Here is an 18,655-nt window from a genome sequence, read left to right on the forward strand (position 1 = left end):
TATATTCTTTGCAGCCAAAGATGGAGAAGCTCTATACAGTCAGCAAAAATAAGACCAGGAGCTGACTGTGGCTCAGATCATGAACGCCTTATTGCCAAATTCAGGAGCGTGTCAGAAGTGCAAAAATCTCCAGTTCCTCAGATGTACTGAATCTAAATCTGCATTTTACAAACACCTTCCCTTCCTGACCCAGGGAGTAAAGGCACCTTAATAGAAGAAGAGAGGCACATGGTCTCCACAGGTGCCTCTCTATTTTTATTTTTTCTTAGATTGATCTTCTAACTTTCCATAACTTCCTTTTCTGTTTTCTGTTTCTTTATCTTCTTTTGTTCTAATTTCTGAGAAATTCTTTGCTATTTATCTTTTAAAATGTATATTGAGTTTTAAATTTTTTTTGGCATTATATTTTTAATTTCAAAAACTTTCTTATTCTTTTGTGTTGTAACATCTCCTATTACTCTAAAAACAGCTGCTATTTGAAGTTTTATTCTGCTTGCTTGATTTCTCCAAGTTCTTTTTCTGTTTGCTTGTTTAGATCTATTTCATCTCAGAGGCTTTCCTCAAATACTTATTGATCCTTTTTCACTTATTTAAATTTAAAAATAGGACATTAAAGAGTGGATGATAAGCTTTGTGTGATGGTCAGTGTTCATAACTAGTAGACTTTATCATGGGGTGGTTGAATGGCAAACTGATAATTTCATTGTGGAATATCAAATGTCAATTTTTGAAGATATTTTTTCACTGGGGACATGTAATTCTTTCAGAAAAAAAAAATACTCCAGTTTTCTACCTGGGTAAGGAAAGTTCGCTGGAAATTTTACTGCTTAGTGTGCAGATTTTATTTAGTCCCTTGTTTTCCATCTTTTTTCCAAATGCTTGAAAAGCAGCTCAATTCTATATTAATGTAATTCTTACAAGTTATTTTCTAAATCAAGATTTATTTTTCATTTCTATTAGTTTCATCTAAATTTCATTATTTTATAGTTTTAATAAGCATTTATTGCAAACATGACAGCCTCAATGAGGGAAATTCAAAGCAGAAGTCATGACTTTCTCTGGCTTGCAATAAAGACATATGTATAAATCTAGACCACTGTAATAAAGCAATGTTATAAAGAAGGGTGAGACAACATGGAATAACATACTAGTACGCTTTTAGGAAAACAGCATGAACCAAACTGAAAAAGAGGTCCTAAACCCAGTCTGGGCAGACTGTAGATACAGTGGTTCTATAAACCAAGGAGGGTCATTTTAGGGACAGGTGGTTGGGTAAATGTGGGGGCATTGATTAAGGGCCTTAAGTGGCAGTTTGAAGAATTGTGATTTAATCTATTTTATTTAATAGGGAGCTGCTCTTGTATCTTGAGTGAAACAATCCTTATGTGATATTTCTGGCAGGCCAGCTAAACTTACCTGTAGGCCTGGATGAATGTAGGAGTCACAAGAATAGAGAGAGATTAAAAGAAAAAGGTGCTTGGGAGGAAGACAGGCAAGAGTCTCACACCCTGTACTCCAGCGCCCATCGCATTTCATAGCTTCAACCTGGCTTTGGTGCTTTTCTATGGTTCCTTTCCATTTTAATATCAGTTTAAAACAGAATTAATCTGTTTTCAGTCATTATTGGAAACATTTGTGAACATAATGATCTGCTTCAAACTTTATGACACTTAATTCACTCTTTTTCAGGGAACTCACATTGCTTGAAAGGTACATTTACATAGGCCAGTTTTTGTGATATTCTGCAAATGATCTGAACAATTTACTATTGTTCCAATTGTCTATTAATTTTCCATGAAAGATTACATAAAATAATTATGGAAATTGATGAAAGTTTAAAACTATTCATTTGCTCATTTCATGCAAAATGCATTACCTCCCAGGAAATTACCAAATTCACTGCTACAATGAACTGACCTTTCTGAATGCCATGTGGTCTCAGGGAACACAACCCAGACATTTGTTCTCCAGGCTCATTACTACAATGATTGCAATTATCCTTGAGTAGAATGAAAAAAAAAATTTTTTTTTTTTAAAGAATGATGAGTGAATCATTACCATGTGAATAATTCAGGTTTGGCAGAGATTTTCCTGAAGAGGTACATTTTATTACTGATTATTGAGAATTTGGAGGAACCTTTTGCTTTTTTTGTTTTATACTTTTTATAACTACAATCATCCTTAAATAAAAAGAGAAGCTGTAACCAGGAAATTCGTATCCAGAGGGAGACCTGTAATAGGGCTTCACATAAGGAACAGAGGGTGCTAATGCACATATACAGACACATACACATAGGGCTGTATATTAACATAAACTAATGTCACATGTTCTGAAAACATAAAGTATGTACTGGGGAGTCTTGTGCCACTGTGAGACATGGACTGTTAAGGATAGGACACACAGCAGAGAAAACATACAGTGCTGGAATTAATGGCTCCAAAAGCCAGTGGGGAAACACAACACAGTTGTCTCTACCTCCCACTGCTCTGGACACAGGACTTCAGCACTTCTGCTGGATTCATCTGAGCTTGATTCTGTGAAGGTGTCAAGTTGTGCAGTGGAGATTGTCTTTGATGAGGACCATGGGGAAACCTTCCTGACATCCCCTTCCAAGAAAACCTATAAAGAACAAAGTAAGTTTTCTACATGGTGACTCCCAAAACTCTCTGAAAAAGCCACTGAAGTGAAAGATTTAGACACCTTTCATACAGTAATCAAAGAAAATACCAGATTGTATTAACACGTCATGTGAGTGACTGTAGCAATATAGGTAGTAAGTAGTTGCTACTCTAATCTTTTGAAAAGGGGGAAGTGTATTTTTATAGGGCCTTCCCACGTAGTGCTAGTGGTAAAGAACCCGCCTGCCAATGCAGGTATAAACAAGAGATCTGGATTCAGTCCCAGGATTGAGAAGATCCCCTGGAGGAGGGCACAGCAACCCGCACCAGTATTCTTGCCTGGAAAATGCCATGTACAGAGGAGCCTGGTGGGCTACAGTCCATAGCCTCAAAGAGTCGGACACGTGCTGCAGCAGTGAGCGTAATGAATCATTTACCCAGTGGACATAAAGGACATACCAAGTGAGGTAATTTTAAATAATTGGCTTGGAGTGGCTAGTAGCTAGGAAGTGGCTTTTAGAGATACCCAAGGTTGAGAGGGTATTTTTTTAAACCATTTGCTATAGATGTTGAAAAGGTAGGGTTTGCCCTCTTCATGTCTACTCCTTCCAAATAGATGTATACAAAAAAGCTGGTTTCTTCCCCCCATTCCTCTACTCTTGCCACCCTGTTAGAACAAACAGGGATTTATGACCCGCTCCTCATTACATGTAAAATTTGTACAAAATATCTTCTATGAAAATGATTTGTAATCGGTAGACTTAATACCTGGGAGATGTCTTGAGATGTAAAATCCCATCCTTTGGGTTTTGGGGTTTTCTTGTTTTCTCCAATAAATCTGATCTTTAAAGTTCAAAAAAAAAAAAAAAGAGTCGGACACGACTGAAGCGACTTAGCACGCATGCACTTTTATAACAGTATTTTGTGTTTGATGAGGGGGGAGAGCAACAGAGCACATTGCCACCGTGGGGAAGAGGGTAGGAAGAAGAATTTAAGGATACTTGGCAGCTACAGAATTCTGCCTCTTGTACTTTTAATTGGAGAGATACAAACAAGCAGTGCACAGAGGCATCTTTATCTGGTGAGGGGAGGCTTTGCTTCACGGATGTGATTGATGAAGGGAGGAATGTTTTAACAAGGCTGATGCCTTACAAAGGGCCATCATTCCCAGGGGGTGTGTTAATTGAAGTGCCATGCAGATCTGTGGGAAGATATAGGGTGTTGTCATCAAGGGCAGGAAGAAGGATGAGATGGCCTCACATCTAACTCAGTGTCTTTATCCTAAGATCTATAAACACCAAAGTCTTTGTCCCTTTGTATTTTCTTTTTTTTAAACAGTATTTTGGGCTATATTTATACAGAAACACTGCTAAATCAGGTTTTTGAACAATTCCTAGACTGTTTTCAGAGGAGGCATAAACACTCACTTATAAAAATAAAATTAAAGGACTTCGCTGGTGGTCCAGTTGTTAAGATGCAGGGGGCACAGGTTTGATCCCTGGTCAGGGACCTAAGACCCCATATGCCTCTTGGTATAATCAAAAATTAAATAACAGCAATAATAATAAAACAATTGGCTAGAGTTATACACAATTTGGGTATTAAATACATTTCTTATGATATCTAATGTGCTATTCTTATTTAGGTTGACGGAATTATTCCAGCAATTCCTCATCATGAAAGATATGATTTTTCTATAATACTCAGTATATTCATATATGCTGCTAAGTCGCTTCAGTCGTGTCCGACTCTGTGCGACCCCATAGATGGCAGCCCACCAGGCTCCCCCGTCCCTGGGATTCTCCAGGCAAGAACACTGGAGTGGGTTGCCATTTCCTTCTCCAATGCATGAAAGTGAAAAGTGAAAGTGAAGTCGCTCAGTCATGTCCGACCCTCAGCGACCCCATGGACTATAGCCTTGCAGGCTCCTCCATCCATGGGATTTTCCAGCCAAGAGTACTGGAGTGGGGTGCCATTGTCTTCTCCGGTATTCATATATAAGTCAGATTAATTGGACAATTATTTATTAAGTACCGATTATTTGTCAGCAACTGAGGAGCTGAAGAGGCAGAACTGGGGAAGATACAGCTTTGCCCTGGAGGAAAAAACTCTGGGGAGGTGATGGTATTGTCTGCCATCAGGATAAAAATGAAATAGTGACTTTAAAGCTCGATTACCTATGGTAGAGATGGGGGGCAGAGAATTGGTTTTGTAAGAATCCGTTCAGTCACTCAGTCACGTCTGATTCTTTGCGTCCCCATGGACTGCAGCACACCAGGCTTCCCTGTCCATCACCAACTCCCAGAGCTTGCTCAAACTCATGTCCATTAAGTTAGTGATGCTATCCAACCGTCTGATCCTCTGTCATCCCCTTCTCCTCCTGCCTTCAATCTTTCCCAGCATCAGGGTCTTTTCCAATGAGTCAGTTCTTCACACCAGGTAGCCAAAGTACTGGAATTTCAGCTTCAGCATCAGTCCTTCCAATGAATATTCAGGGTTGATTTCCTTTAGGATGGACTGGTTGGATCTCCTCGCAGTCCAAGGGACTCTCAAGAGTCTTCTCCAACACCAAAATTCAAAAGCATCAATTCTTCATTGCTCAGCCTTCTTTATGGTTCAACTCTCACATTCATACATGACTACTGAAAAAACTATAGCTTTGACTAGATGGACTTTTGTTGGCAAAGTAATGTCTCTGCATTTTAATATGCTGTCTAGGTTGATCTAGCTTTTCTTCCAAGGAGCAAGCAACTTTTAATTTCATGGCTGCAGTCAACATTCACAGTGATTTTGGAGCCCCCCAAAATAAAGTCTCTCACTGTTTCCATTGTTTCCTCATCTATTTGCCATGAAGTGATGGAACAAGATGCCATGATCTTGGTTTTCTGAATGCTGAGTTTTAAGCCAACTTTTTCACTCTCTTCTCTCACTTTCATCAAGAGGCTCTTTAGTTCTTCTTTGCTTTCTGCCATAAGGGTGGTGTCATCTGCATATCTGAGGTTATTGATATTTCTCCGAGCTATCTTCATTCCAGCTTGCACTTCATCCAGCTTGGCATTTCACATGACGTACTCTGCATATAAGTTAATAAGCACAGTGACAATATACAGTCTTGATATACTCCTTTCCTAATCTGGAACCAGTTTGTAGTTCCATGTCCGGTTCTGTTGCCTCTTGACCTGCATACAGATTTCTCAGGAGGCAGGTCAGGTGGTCTGGGATTCCCATCTCTTTTAAGAACTTTCCACAGTTTGTTGTGATCCACTCAAAGGCTTTGGTGTAGTCAATAAAGCAGATGTTTTCCTGGAACTCTCTTGCTTTTTCTATGATCCAATGGATGTTGGCAATTTGATCTCTGGTTCCTCTGCCTTTTCTAAATCCAGCTTGAACATCTGAAAGTTCATGGTTCATGTGCTGTTGAAGCCTGGCTTGGAGAATTTTGAGGATTACTTTGCTAGCGTGTGAGATGAGTGCAATTGTGCGGTAGTTTGAGCATTCTTTGGCATTGCCTTTCTTTGGGATTGGAATGAAAACTGACCTTTTCCAGTCCTGTGGCCACTGCTGAGTTTTCCAAATTTGCTGGCATATCGAGTATAGCACTTTAACAGCATTATCTTTTAGGATTTGAAATAGTTCAACTGGAATTCCATAACCTCCATTAGTTTTGTTCATAGAATATTTTTAATTTTAAAAGTAATATAAACAAAATAAAAGTAATATAATTATACTACACTGAATACAATATACAAAGTCTGGCTTCTTTCACTTAGCATAATATTTTCAAGATTCACTTATGTTGTAGCATGTATCAGTGCTTGATCCTTTTTTATGGCTGAATCTATTGTATGCATGGATACATTTTAAAAATTCATCCATCAATTGAATACAATTGCTGTTTCCACTTTTTGGTTATCATGAATTATACTGCCATGGATATTCTTGTAAAAGTTTGTGTGTAGATATGTTTTCAATTCTCTTTGGAATATGCCTTGGAGCACACTTGAGTCATAGGATAACACAACATTTTGAGGAATAGGCAAACTTTGACAAAGGGGCTACTCATTGCATAACTGGTTTCACTATCGTATATCTCAGTATTGTCTACTGCAGCACATTTAATATGCTTACAGTTTCACTGTTTAATATTTTCATTCCTATTACCTGCTGTTCTTTTGAATTGTATTATGGCACATTCTCATTGTGGGTCCTGTTTTCACCACCGTTTTACTTCAACCTACTTAAATTGTTTAATTTGCAGTGGGTTTCTTATCAATGTATATAATTAAATGATGCTTTTTAATCCACTCTATCAATATCTGAAATTTAATTACTATATTTTGACCAACTATATTTAAGACACTTATTGATCTGATAGAGCTTGTGTGCCATTTAATCACTTGTTTTCTATGTTTCCTCCGCTTCTCATTTCTGTTTCTCTTTTCTTGACTTCCTGTGGATTTCTTAGGATTCCATCTTAATTTATTTGTGTGCATTTCTTTGCAAAGTTTTTGCAGTGGTTGCTCTGGGTATAATAATATACATACATGACTTACCACAGTCCATTGGTGTCAGAACTTTACCACTTTAAGTGAAATGAAATCTTGAATTTCTCCACTTTTAAAAATCATTGTCTTGAGAACTAGATAGTATTAAAATTTTTGTTTCAATCATCAAATGTGATTTATAAAACTAATGTGGATAAACCTAGTTTAAGTATTCATATTTCTGCTTTTTCCATTATTCTTTGTTCCTCCCTGATGCTCCAAAATGTCTTTTATAATTTCATTTGTTTGAAGAACATCCAATAGCTATTCTTAATGAGTAGGTTTGCTAGCAATAAACATTTTTAGTTCTGCTTCATTTGAGAATATCACTGTTTCCCCTTATTCCTGCAGGATAGACTGAACACCAAAACTTTCAAATAAGTTTTTTCTTTCAGCACTTGAAAAATGTTATGCCACCTCCTGCTAGCTCCCATAGTTTCAGAAGAGAAATCCGCTGTCATTCAAATTGTGTTCTGCTATAGTAATGTGCCCTTTCTGCTTTTTCTTTTAGTTTTTACATGTTCAATTATAAACCGTCTTTGCATGGATTTCTTTCAGCCTATCCTATTTGGAGTCCACTCATGAGGTCGCACAGAGTTGGACACGACTGAAGCAACTTAGCAGCAGCAGCAGCAGCTTCTTGAACCCACATACTTATCTTTTGCTAAACTTGAGATGTTTTCATCCACTATTTCTTTTCATATTCATTCAGCTCTTTCTTTCTCTTCTACTTCTTGGACTCTAAATATATGAATGTTGTCTATTACTATTCCACAGGTCACTGAGTCTCATTCCGCTCCCCCACCCCTTGTCTTTCTTCTCTTTGTTCTTCAGATTTAGTAATTCTATTGATCTATTTTCAAGTTCACTGATTCTATCATGTCATTTCTACCCTGTTATTGAACTGATCCAATGAGCTTGCTTATTGTATTTTTCCATTATATAATTGCCTTTTTTTAAAATTGAGACAAAAATGCACATACCTTACTGGTTCTTTTGCTAACTTAAAAAAACTTTTTGCTATTTCCTTGCTGAGCCAATTTTTTGTTTCAAAAGAATTTGTAATTACTTGTTAAGGCATTTTTAAATGGTTATTTTAAAATTTTTGTCAGCTAATTCCAACATCTGAATCATTTTGAAGGTGTCATCAGTTGTCTGTCTTACTTGTAATTTCCTTGTTTCTTGGCATGAGAGGGGATTTTAGATTGTATCCTGAGTGTTTTATCTGTTAGAAGACTATGGGTCCTATTTTAATCTTTTTATCTTAGCAGTCAGTCAGTATGTTTTGCATGCAGGTGCTGGCCTACCTTTTGGTCTATGCTTCCAGTGGCAGTTTAAGTTTCAGAGTCTTTGCAGTGTTTATTTATCTGGTGCTCATAGTGGCTTTTAGATGGTGCTACTTTAGGGGGAAGAGTTTTTCCCCAAGATGAGTCACCTCGTACGTCTAGGTTAGGCGGGGAGAGTCTCCTGCCCATGGTGATGAAAACTTCAGGGTTAGACATTTCTATGGTTGGAGGCCCCTTGCCAGTGCTTCCCACTTCTCTCAGCAAGTGAAAGGAATCTCAGGGCTGGCAGGAAAATAGTGCTTCCCTTGGACACTTGCCAGTGGGATCCCTACACACTGCCCTTGAGGTTTCTATCAGACTCACCTGGTGGTGTTGGCAGGACTCCTGTTCCATCCTGGGCTTCTGTATGTTGCTAGCTTGGTGGTCAGGAAACACCAAGACTGGGTTACCTTATTCTGTTGGGAGGTGGTAAGACATCCTGTAGCTATGTTCCCCCTCCAATTTGGAGAGTACTTAGCTGGTTTATTTTCTTCTTTATACCTTTCAGCGTTTTCTTTCTGATAGCTCTTGCATTATTTCATAATCATATAAATAGAGAATTGATCATTGTGCTTAGCATGGAGGAGGAAGCAGGGATGAGTCTCCCTTCTTTCCAGACAACTCAGAATATTTTTTAAAATTTATATCTGCATAACTTCCCAAAAGCCAAAAGCACAAGTTCTATCCTAGAATTATTTTTTAAATCATGTATTCCAAAGGAGTATTCCTTTCTCGGCTATTCCTCTGTTAATAGAGGAAGTAGCAGTAACACAAATTAAAGTGACTTAAAGTGAAAGTGAAGTTGCTCAGTCGTGTCCAACTCTTAGCAGCCTCATGGACTGCAGCCTACCAGGCTCCTCCTTCCATGGGATTTTCCAGGCAAGAGTACTGGAGTGGGGTGCTGTTGCCTTCTTGCTGCTGCTGCTGCTAAGTCACTTCAGTCGTGTCTGACTCTGTGCGACCCCAGAGACGGCAGCCCATCAGGCTCCACCATCCCTGGGATTCTCCAGGCAAGAACACTGGAGTGGGTTGCCATTTCCTTCTCCAATGCAGGAAAGTAAAAAGTGAAAGTGAAGTCGCTCAGTTGTGTCCGACTCTTAGCGACCCATGGACTATAGCCCACTAGGCTCCTCCATCCATGGGATTTTCCAGGCAAGAGTACTGGAGTGGGGTGCCATTGCCTAAAGACATTTTAAATTCCACAGTATGACAGCCTTAGGCATTTTCTGTATCAACCCAGTATGATGACTATATTCACTCATTTACAAATTTATTGAGTTGTGCCAGGTACTGTCACAGTCACTGGGAAGGTAGCAGTAAGGGAAAATTAAATCCTCATTCTCCTGGAAGTTTACATTCTATAAATCATGGAATATTTTTTCATTTTGAACCAATTCAAATCATAGCAACTATCCAGCTTATTGTCTATTCATCCATAGGATGACCTCTTAAGCAGCAAACTCACCTTACATCTGTTTCACAAGAAGTATCACTTTCCATTATGTATTTTCAAGTCTTTCATATGTGTGTAAAATTTAACTGTACTTGTGTTCATTTCCTAAGTAAATAAAATAGCAATTATTTCAGTAAAAAGTATATTTTCTGGGTGTTATGGACAAAAAAGGTGAAAGGGTGAGATCTCTTGTGAAAAATGACTTGGACAGTGCTGGGTAGAGAGATCTGAAGACTGTATCTTTGGAAACAGATACGAGTTCAGCTCCAAACCTCTCTCCTCTCTTTAGACTCTTCAGGTGATCTCATCCGATTATAGAGCCAACTTGGCTAAATAAACATGCTCCATATTTAGACTGTTACAATTTAAGTCTGCCCTGATATGAACAAATATACAAACAAAATAAAATACAGAGCAAATAATTGAAGTAAACAATGAAACCATAGTATGTACAAGCAAATAAATGAGAACATTCTAGGGCTACAAAGAAGAGTTCAATGAGAAAAGTAACTTTCTATCTTTCTTTGGGTGTGTGAACATTTCTATCTAAATTCAGATTTGTAAAAAATAAGATTTTGGAAGCAATCAGAATCAAATACCGTATAGCTGAGGGAGAGTTATAAGTGTTGGATATAACTGAAAGTAAGACTCAGAACCTACAGTAAATATATAACAAATTTATTTGAGAACATGAGAAATAAGCCAAAAAAGTTCTTTGCATGTGTTCATATTTATTGAACAAGTACATTTAAAAAGGAATAAACTCAAAAATCAGGACAAAATAGTTTGAATCAAAGCTGTTTAAGATTTTGAAGAATATGAGTATCTTAGTGTAAAATATCCTTAGAAGTCAAGGAGGTAGGTTAGAAAAATGGATTAAAAACAAACAAACAAACAAACACGAAGTTTAAACCTTTAGTAGCAAGGTGAAATAATAACAGGAGAGGAAAAATGGTGCAGAAAGAGTGACCAGTATAATTTAAAGTTGAAGAAGGTAGGTTTCTTACTGTTCTTTAATAAAACAGGCAAAGAAACTTTGCCAAGTGAAACATTATAGGCGTAAGTAGGCATCCTGGTGAGTATAATGAAAGGAGAAAGAGACAGTCAGAATAGAGGTGGGTCAAAAAAGATGCATGCTAAGAAGGTGACTGACAGGTGTATGCAGCACATTTTGACATCAGAAGCTGAGCAGAGACTCCAGTACAAGGAGGTTCAAAGGCTGTCTTGATAAACTAGTTTGAACACAGGCTGTAAGAGAACTAACTGTTGAACGCTGAAGGGTCAAAGCTATTAGTAAGATAGTTTGCAATTGTTGGCCTCAAATAATCATAGATTTAAGCTGAAAACAAAAGTATGAAAAGTTACCCTTCTTTTCAATAATATAACTCAGGAAAATATTCTTTTGCTGTCAATATGGCCTTAAAGAGAGATTCTTATTGTGTTATCTTGGCTTATCTGGGAAGCTGTTAATTTTAACTTTTGATTTTAAATGATAAAGTTATCAAAACATACAAACAAAAAAAAGCAACAAGACCCACTTTAGTTTGTAGGCAGATGAGGTAGCTGGCCTGCAGAAGGCATCCTTCAGTACATGGTTGAGGTTGGCTCAAACGGCAGCTGCTACTTTATTCTGGATTGTGAGAGCTAGAATCAAACCAGTTTCATTTGTCTTTAGCGTCATTCCTCTACCCTCAAACCTCCAGTTTAATAACTGCTGACCCCAACTAGTTTGAGGTTGGAACAAAAGACAGACTGTCATTTTAGGGTAAGGAATCCTACCCAGTATCTAAAAAAAAAAAAGAAGTGAGAAGTAGTCTCTCAACTTTCACAATTTCAACTACTGGTTTTGTCTCTTTAAAAGACTCTATGAGGGGAAAGTAAACTGGCTGGTAGTCAGAGGTATCCACTCACTTTCAAGGCACAAGGCAGTGCCTCCTGTGCACGTCTGATTTAATAGCCAGAACACAATGTCCAGGGGCTTCTGAACCTGAAGAGAGTCAGCTGATCCCTCAGTACCAGCCATCATCTGGCTCTACTATCTGCCAGTAAGGATTCTCAAGCTCTTTCTCCTATGACTACCTAACTCCTCTTCAAAGTCACTTTCCAATATGATTCATTCTGTTTATATTGATTTATTTATCCCATGCACTATATTTGAGTGTGGAGAACTTACTAAAAATTTGAGGCAGGTAAATAAAAGTCATTTAAAAGAGCATGCATGATGTAAAAGGGAAAACAAAAAATCCATTTCCTGTTAGAAATGGCAGAGATTTAATTACATCCAGTTCTTTTTAAAAGGAGAGCCTATATTTTCCAAAATATTGAATAAGTTTACAGTAAGTCTGAATATCAGAATTTCCAAGGCAGATTTTATACATATTTATTATCAATAACATATAGTGGGCATTCAATAAAATGACAAATTCTGAATTATGCATGTGTGTATATGCCAACTAAATGATAGTATAGTAAATAGATACTAGTAAATGATGATACTCACCAGTGGCTCAGACTGTAAAGAATCTGTCTGCAATGCAGAAGACCTGGGTTTGATCCCTGGGATTGGGAAGATCCCCTGGAGAAGGGAATGGCTATCCACTCCAGTATTCCTGCCTGCAAAATTCCATGGACAGAGGCTACGGGATTGCAAAGAGTTGAACTTGACTGAGAGAGTAGCACTTTCAATTTTTATGAGTTTTGTGCATACCAACATCCGCTGGATCATGGAAAAAGCAAGAGAGTTCCAGAAAAGCATCTATTTCTGCTTTATTGACTATGCCAAAGCCTTTGACTGTGTGGATCACAATAAACTGTGGAAAAATTCTGAAAGAGATGGGAATACCGGACCACCTGACTGGCCTCTTGAGAAACCTATATGCAGGTCAGCAAGCAACAGTTAGAACTGGACATGGAACAACAGACTGGTTCCAAATAGCAAAAGGAGTTCGTCAAGGCTGTATATTGTCACCCTACTTATTTAACTTCTATGCAGAGTACATCATGAGAAACGCTGGGCTGGAAGAAGCACAAGCTGGAATCAAGATTGCCGGGAGAAATATCAATAACTTCAGATATGCAGATGACACCACCCTTATGGAAGAAAGTGAAGAGGACTTAAAAAGCCTCTTGATGAAAGTGAAAGAGGAGAGTGAAAAAGTTGGCTTAAAGCTCAACATTCAGAAAACGAAGATCATGGCATCCGGTCCCATCACTTCATGGGAAACAGATGGGCAAACAGTGGAAACAGTGTCAGACTTTATTTTTTTGGGCTCCCAAATCACTGCAGATGGTGATTGCAGCCATGAAATTAAAAGACGCTTACTCCTTGGAAGGAAAGTTATGACCAACCTAGATAGCATATTCAAAAGCAGAGACATTACTTTGCCAGCAAAGGTCCGTCTTGTCAAGGCTATGGTTTTTCCAGTAGTCATGTATGATGTGAGTTGAACCATAAAGAAGGCTGAGCAGTGAAGAATTGATGCTTTTGAACTGTGGTGTTGGAGAAGACTCTTGAGAGTCCCTTGGACTACAAGGAGATCCAACCAGTCCATTCTAAAGGAGATCAGTCCTGGGTGTTCTTTGGAAGGAATGATGCTAAAGCTGAAACTCCAGTACTTTGGCCACCTCATGCGAAGAGCTGACTCATTGGAAAAGACTCTGATGCTGGGAGGGATTGAGGGCAGGAGGAGAAGGGGACGACAGAGGATGAGATGGCTGGATGGCATCACCGACTCGACGGACATGAGTTTGAGTGAACTCTGGGAGTTGGTAATGGACAGGGAGGCCTGGCGTGCTGCGATTCATGGGGTCACAAAGAGTCGGACACGACTGAGCGACTGAACTGAACTGAACTGTACTTTCAGTTCTAACTTAAAGGCAAAAATCATCATCTGCCCATGGATGTATGCCAAGATTTTTTCACAAAGCTATGTTTTATCTCCTAGTTTATAAGCACAAGTCTGCACAGAGCCTTTATGTGTTTATACCTGGTACACTGTAACTTAACACAGATTGTGCACCATTGCACAATGGGGCAAAGGACACTATAATTACAGCATAATCACAGTACAACTCTGAACCTTCTTATCGGTAAGGATCTTTGTATCAGTGAGCAAAGCCTAGTGAAAGTGTGCCAAAGTGGTTTCAGATATGCATACTGTTGTTTATGAGATCTGTACTGAGCTTTATCTTTAAACACATACACAAAATGTAGACAGTGACAGTTGACATAAACATGCACTGGCCTACAGTTTCCTTAGACCCATATTTATCTATGAGTTCCTCTGGAAAAATGGTTATGGGGAATGCCTTTTTTACTGTGGTAAAATGCACGTGAAAGTTAAAGTCGCTCAGTCATGTCTGGCTCTTTGCAACCCCGCGGACTATACAGTGTGTGGAATTCTCCAGGCTAGAACACTGGGGTGGGAAAACGCACATAAAATTTGCCATTTAAACAATTCTCAAGAATTCAAGTCAGTGGCATTAAGTACGTTCATACTGTTGTTCACTCATACTGTTGTGCCATTCTCCATCTCCAGAACACTCTCCCCTCCCAGAGCCTCCACATCCATTAAACACTAACGCCCATTCCTCTGGTCCCCTGAGCCCTGACAACGACATCTCTGTGAACTTGATTCTTGTACATACCTCATACAAGTGAAATTATACAGACTTCGTCCTTTTGTGTCTGGTTTATTTCACTGAATAAAACGTCTTCAAGGTTCATCCATGACGTAATGTATCGGAATTTCCTTCCTGTTTATAGCTGAATATCATGAATAAGGCCACAATGAACACTGACATAGAAATATTTGAGTGCCAGCTTTCAATTCTTTTGGGTATATACCTAGAAGTGGAATAGCTTTATTATATGGGTAATTTTATGTTTAATTTTTTAAAGGAATTGTCACCCTCTATAGAGGCTGCACTACCTTACATTCCCATCAGTAATACAGAGGGTTTCAATTTTTCCACATCCGGATGATTGTTTTTTGAGAATAAATATCTCGTCTTATTTCTTTTCTCTTCTACCTGTCACTTGCTTTTATTACTAAAACCAAAATCACAGAATTTATGATGCAAGATTTAGTCAGATTAGAGCCCTAAATCCAAGAATAGAAAGGGAGAGATACAGAAAGTTAAAAGTTATGCCTTTTTTAATTGTGGTAAAATGCACATAAAAGGCAAAAGCAAGCTATGAAAATAGCAAACTAAAGGTAAGTATGTACAAATGAAGAAGGGACGGTGGATTTTGTCTTTCAGAAGGAAGCAGAATTAAAGATAATTAGATAATGTGTACCTAAATTTTTCATCAGTATGGCATACTGATGGAAAGGTAATCAATAATCTAGGATTATTATTTCTGACATTTTCTTCAGACTGTTGCAAAAGGTGAGTGATGATAATTTATTCTAAAATATTTTACACATTTGTTTATATAAAATAATGTTAAAAAAACTGAAATTAAGTAAAATTATTCAATATTTTAAACAGGCTAGAATCATCATTTTAGAAATAGGATGAATCATCTTAAAATAAAATGAGAGATTCTTAAAGCAAGCAAAGAAGAATTAAACAGCCTCTTGATGAAAGTGAAAGAGGAGAGTGAAAAATTTGGCTTAAAACTCAACATTCAGAAAACTAAGATCATGGCATCCGGTCTCATTACTTCATGGCAAATTGATAGGGAAATAATGGAAACAGTAACAAACTTTATTATCTTGGATTCCAAAATCACTGCAGATGGTGACTGCAGCCAGGGAATTAAAAGACACTTGCTCCTTGGGAGAAAAGCTACGATCAACCTAGACAGCATATTAAAACATAGAGATATTACTTTGCCAACAAAGGTCCATCTAGTCAAAGCTCTGGTTTTTCCAGTAGTCACGTATGGATGTGAGAGTTGGACCGTGAAGAAAGCTGAGCGCCGAAGAATGATGCTTTTGAACTGTGGTGTTGGAGAAGACTCTTGAGAGTCCCTTGGACTGCAAGGAGATCCAACCAGTCAATCCTAAAAGAAATCAGTCCTAAATATGCATTGGAAGGACTGATGCTGAAACTGAAACTCCAATACTTTGGCCACCTGATGTAAAGAACTCACTAGAAAAGACCCTGATGCTGGAAAAGATTGAAGGTGGGAGCAGAAGGAGACGACAAAGGATGAGATGATTGGATGGCATCACCAACTCAATGGATATGAGTCTGAGAAAGCTCCAGGAGTTGGTGATGGACAGGGAAGCCTGGAGTACTGCAGTCCATGGGGTTGCAAAGAGTCAGATATGACTGAGCGACTGAACTGAAAGTAACTTTAATTAACATACACAAATATATAGTATCTCAAGTTTATATACTATTTTATAATACTTTATAAAATATTCATGTAGACATTAAAATTCTAATGTTTCTAAACTTGTCTATACCATAATATTATAAAAGGAATGTTTAACATATATATTTACTACTTTCATATGAAAATATATTCTCCTGAAGCATAAGTTTCACCTTACAAAACACAGTAATATAAATTTAAGGAAACAAAATGGCATTTCCTGACCAACCCAAACTTCTTATTAAAGAGAAAGATAATTTAGTCAAATTTTGTCAAAATTAATTCAAAAAAGAATTTCAAAGTTACTATATGGATATGACAGAAAACTGTGACCCTCTTTCAGAGTTATTTAAAAAATTAGTCACATAGGATTTTGATTAGTTTAGCTACAACATGCACGTTGAGACTATTTCCAAGTAGACGGTAACGCTGTTTGACAGTTGTCATCTCAGGAAATCCTAGAAAAGAGAGATAATGATTTACAATACAATCATTTGAAATATTAACTTTCAGAGACAAAAGGATATATTCTTTAGTGGATATATCAAACTACAGGGACCAAAGGCACAGTGGCCCCTGGTTGGGGAAACTATTAATAAGATCCAGCATGCCATCTGGTGTGGTAAAAAAAATATTAAAAAAGCGCAAAGTATTCTATGTTTAATATTTATCTTAGTACTTATTAATAACATTATGTATTAACAATATTATGTGTATTGTATACAACTATAAAGTATAGTGCAACTCAAACTTCAAGCATTATCAGTAAAAATCAGCTGATCCAAGGTTTATTCATGTTATAACATGTGTACCAATAGTTCATTCCTCTCCATGTCTGAATAATATTCTATCATATGGATATACCATATTTATTTTATCCATCCATTCATTGACAGGTATTTGGATTTTTCCCTACTTTTTTATTATTATAAACATTGCTGTTATGGACATGGACATATGTATGCACGTGCAAGGTTTTTTTCAATTTTCTTAGATATATACCTAGGGGTGAGACTGCGGCAAAGTCAAACTGAAAGTCGCTCAGTCGTGTCTGACCGACTCTTTGCGACCCCATGGATTATACAGTCCATGGAATTCTGCAGGCCAGAATACTGGAGTGGGTAGCCCTTCCCTTGTCCAGGGGTCTTCCTAACCCAGGTCTCCCGCATTGCAGGCGGATTCTTTACCAGCTAAGCCACAAGGGAAACTGCAGGGTCAGACTGTAACTATGTCTAACATCCAAGGAACTGCCAGGATGCTTTCTAAGGCAGTTGTACCACTTTATATTCCCACCAGCACTGTACAGGGATCTGATTTCTCCACGACTTGTCAACACTGTTATTATTTGTCTTTTTGTGAAGTGGTATCATACTGTGGTTTTGATTTACGTTTCCCTAATATCTAATGATGTTGAACATCTTTTCATGGGCTTATTGACCATGTATCTATTTTCTTTGGAGAACCGTCTATTGAAATCTTTTGCCCACTTTTAAACTGGATTATTTTTCTTTTTATTGTTGAGTCATGAGACCTCTTTCTAGCAATATATTCTGGATACAAGTCCTTTATATTCTGCTTATACAAACTGAAATTCTCATACTGAAGTTCTTTTTGCTACATCCTTTTTCAAAGTGAAATCTTCTGCAGATACTATATTTGCTGGAACAAAACCTTGCACATACCACCATCAGAGACTGTCCAAGCATGAGAGTGGACACTAGAATCTTAGTTACAATCCCAGAACTTCACATTCAGAACCCTTTGACATAGCAATTAAAAAAAGCAATCAGTTAATAAAGGAAGTAATTAAAGAGCATTACAAAAGCAAAAATTGGGCTTTCCCCGTGGCTCAGTGGTAAAGAATCCACCTGCCAATGCAGGAGACAAGCGTTTAACCCCTGATCCGGGAAGATTCCACATGCTGCGTGTGCAACTATTGAGCCTGTGCTCTAGAGCCCAGGAGCTGTGGCTACTGAAGCCCTCACACCCTAGAGCTGGTGCTCCCCAACAAGAGAAGCCACCGCAATGAGAAGCCTGCGCACTGCAACTAGAGAGTAGCCCCTGCTTGTCGCAACTAAAGACAAGCCAGTACAGCAACAAAGACCCAGCTCAGCCAAAAATAAATACATAAATTTATTTTTTAAAAACTTCAAAACTTGATAAAGTTGCTTCATCAACACTAGACATTATATTACCTGCAATAAAATACGAGTGATTACCATAATAAAACTATAGTTGCAGTGGTGCCCAGTCATATAATTCCTATCATAAAGATAATGTCTCAGTCAAGAACATTAGTCATCTCAGAAGTTATTTACTTCAAAGTAGCCAGAGGTAGAAATATACCTACAAACAAACTTTAAGACTATCCCACGGATGGTCCTTT

At 37.9% G+C, this 18,655-nt stretch overlaps 1 protein-coding gene across 10 annotated transcripts in view; it reads right to left on the bottom strand.

The window, feature by feature from the left end:
• Positions 1 to 3,217: 3,217 nt before the first annotated feature.
• The window catches only part of TRDMT1 (tRNA aspartic acid methyltransferase 1), a 104,498-nt gene continuing 89,060 nt past the window's right edge, over positions 3,218 to 18,655 (bottom strand). For 9 of the 10 annotated variants that reach the window (XM_025000332.2, XM_015473979.3, XM_025000333.2 and 6 more), the window contains one exon: positions 3,218 to 16,727. In XM_025000332.2, coding sequence (XP_024856100.1) covers positions 16,627 to 16,727 — 101 coding nt within the window. In that variant the 3' untranslated portion in view covers positions 3,218 to 16,626. 10 annotated transcript variants of the gene reach the window in all.

The sequence above is a fragment of the Bos taurus genome, chromosome 13, assembly GCF_002263795.3.
Source record: "Bos taurus isolate L1 Dominette 01449 registration number 42190680 breed Hereford chromosome 13, ARS-UCD2.0, whole genome shotgun sequence".
Lineage (NCBI taxonomy): Eukaryota > Metazoa > Chordata > Mammalia > Artiodactyla > Bovidae > Bos > Bos taurus.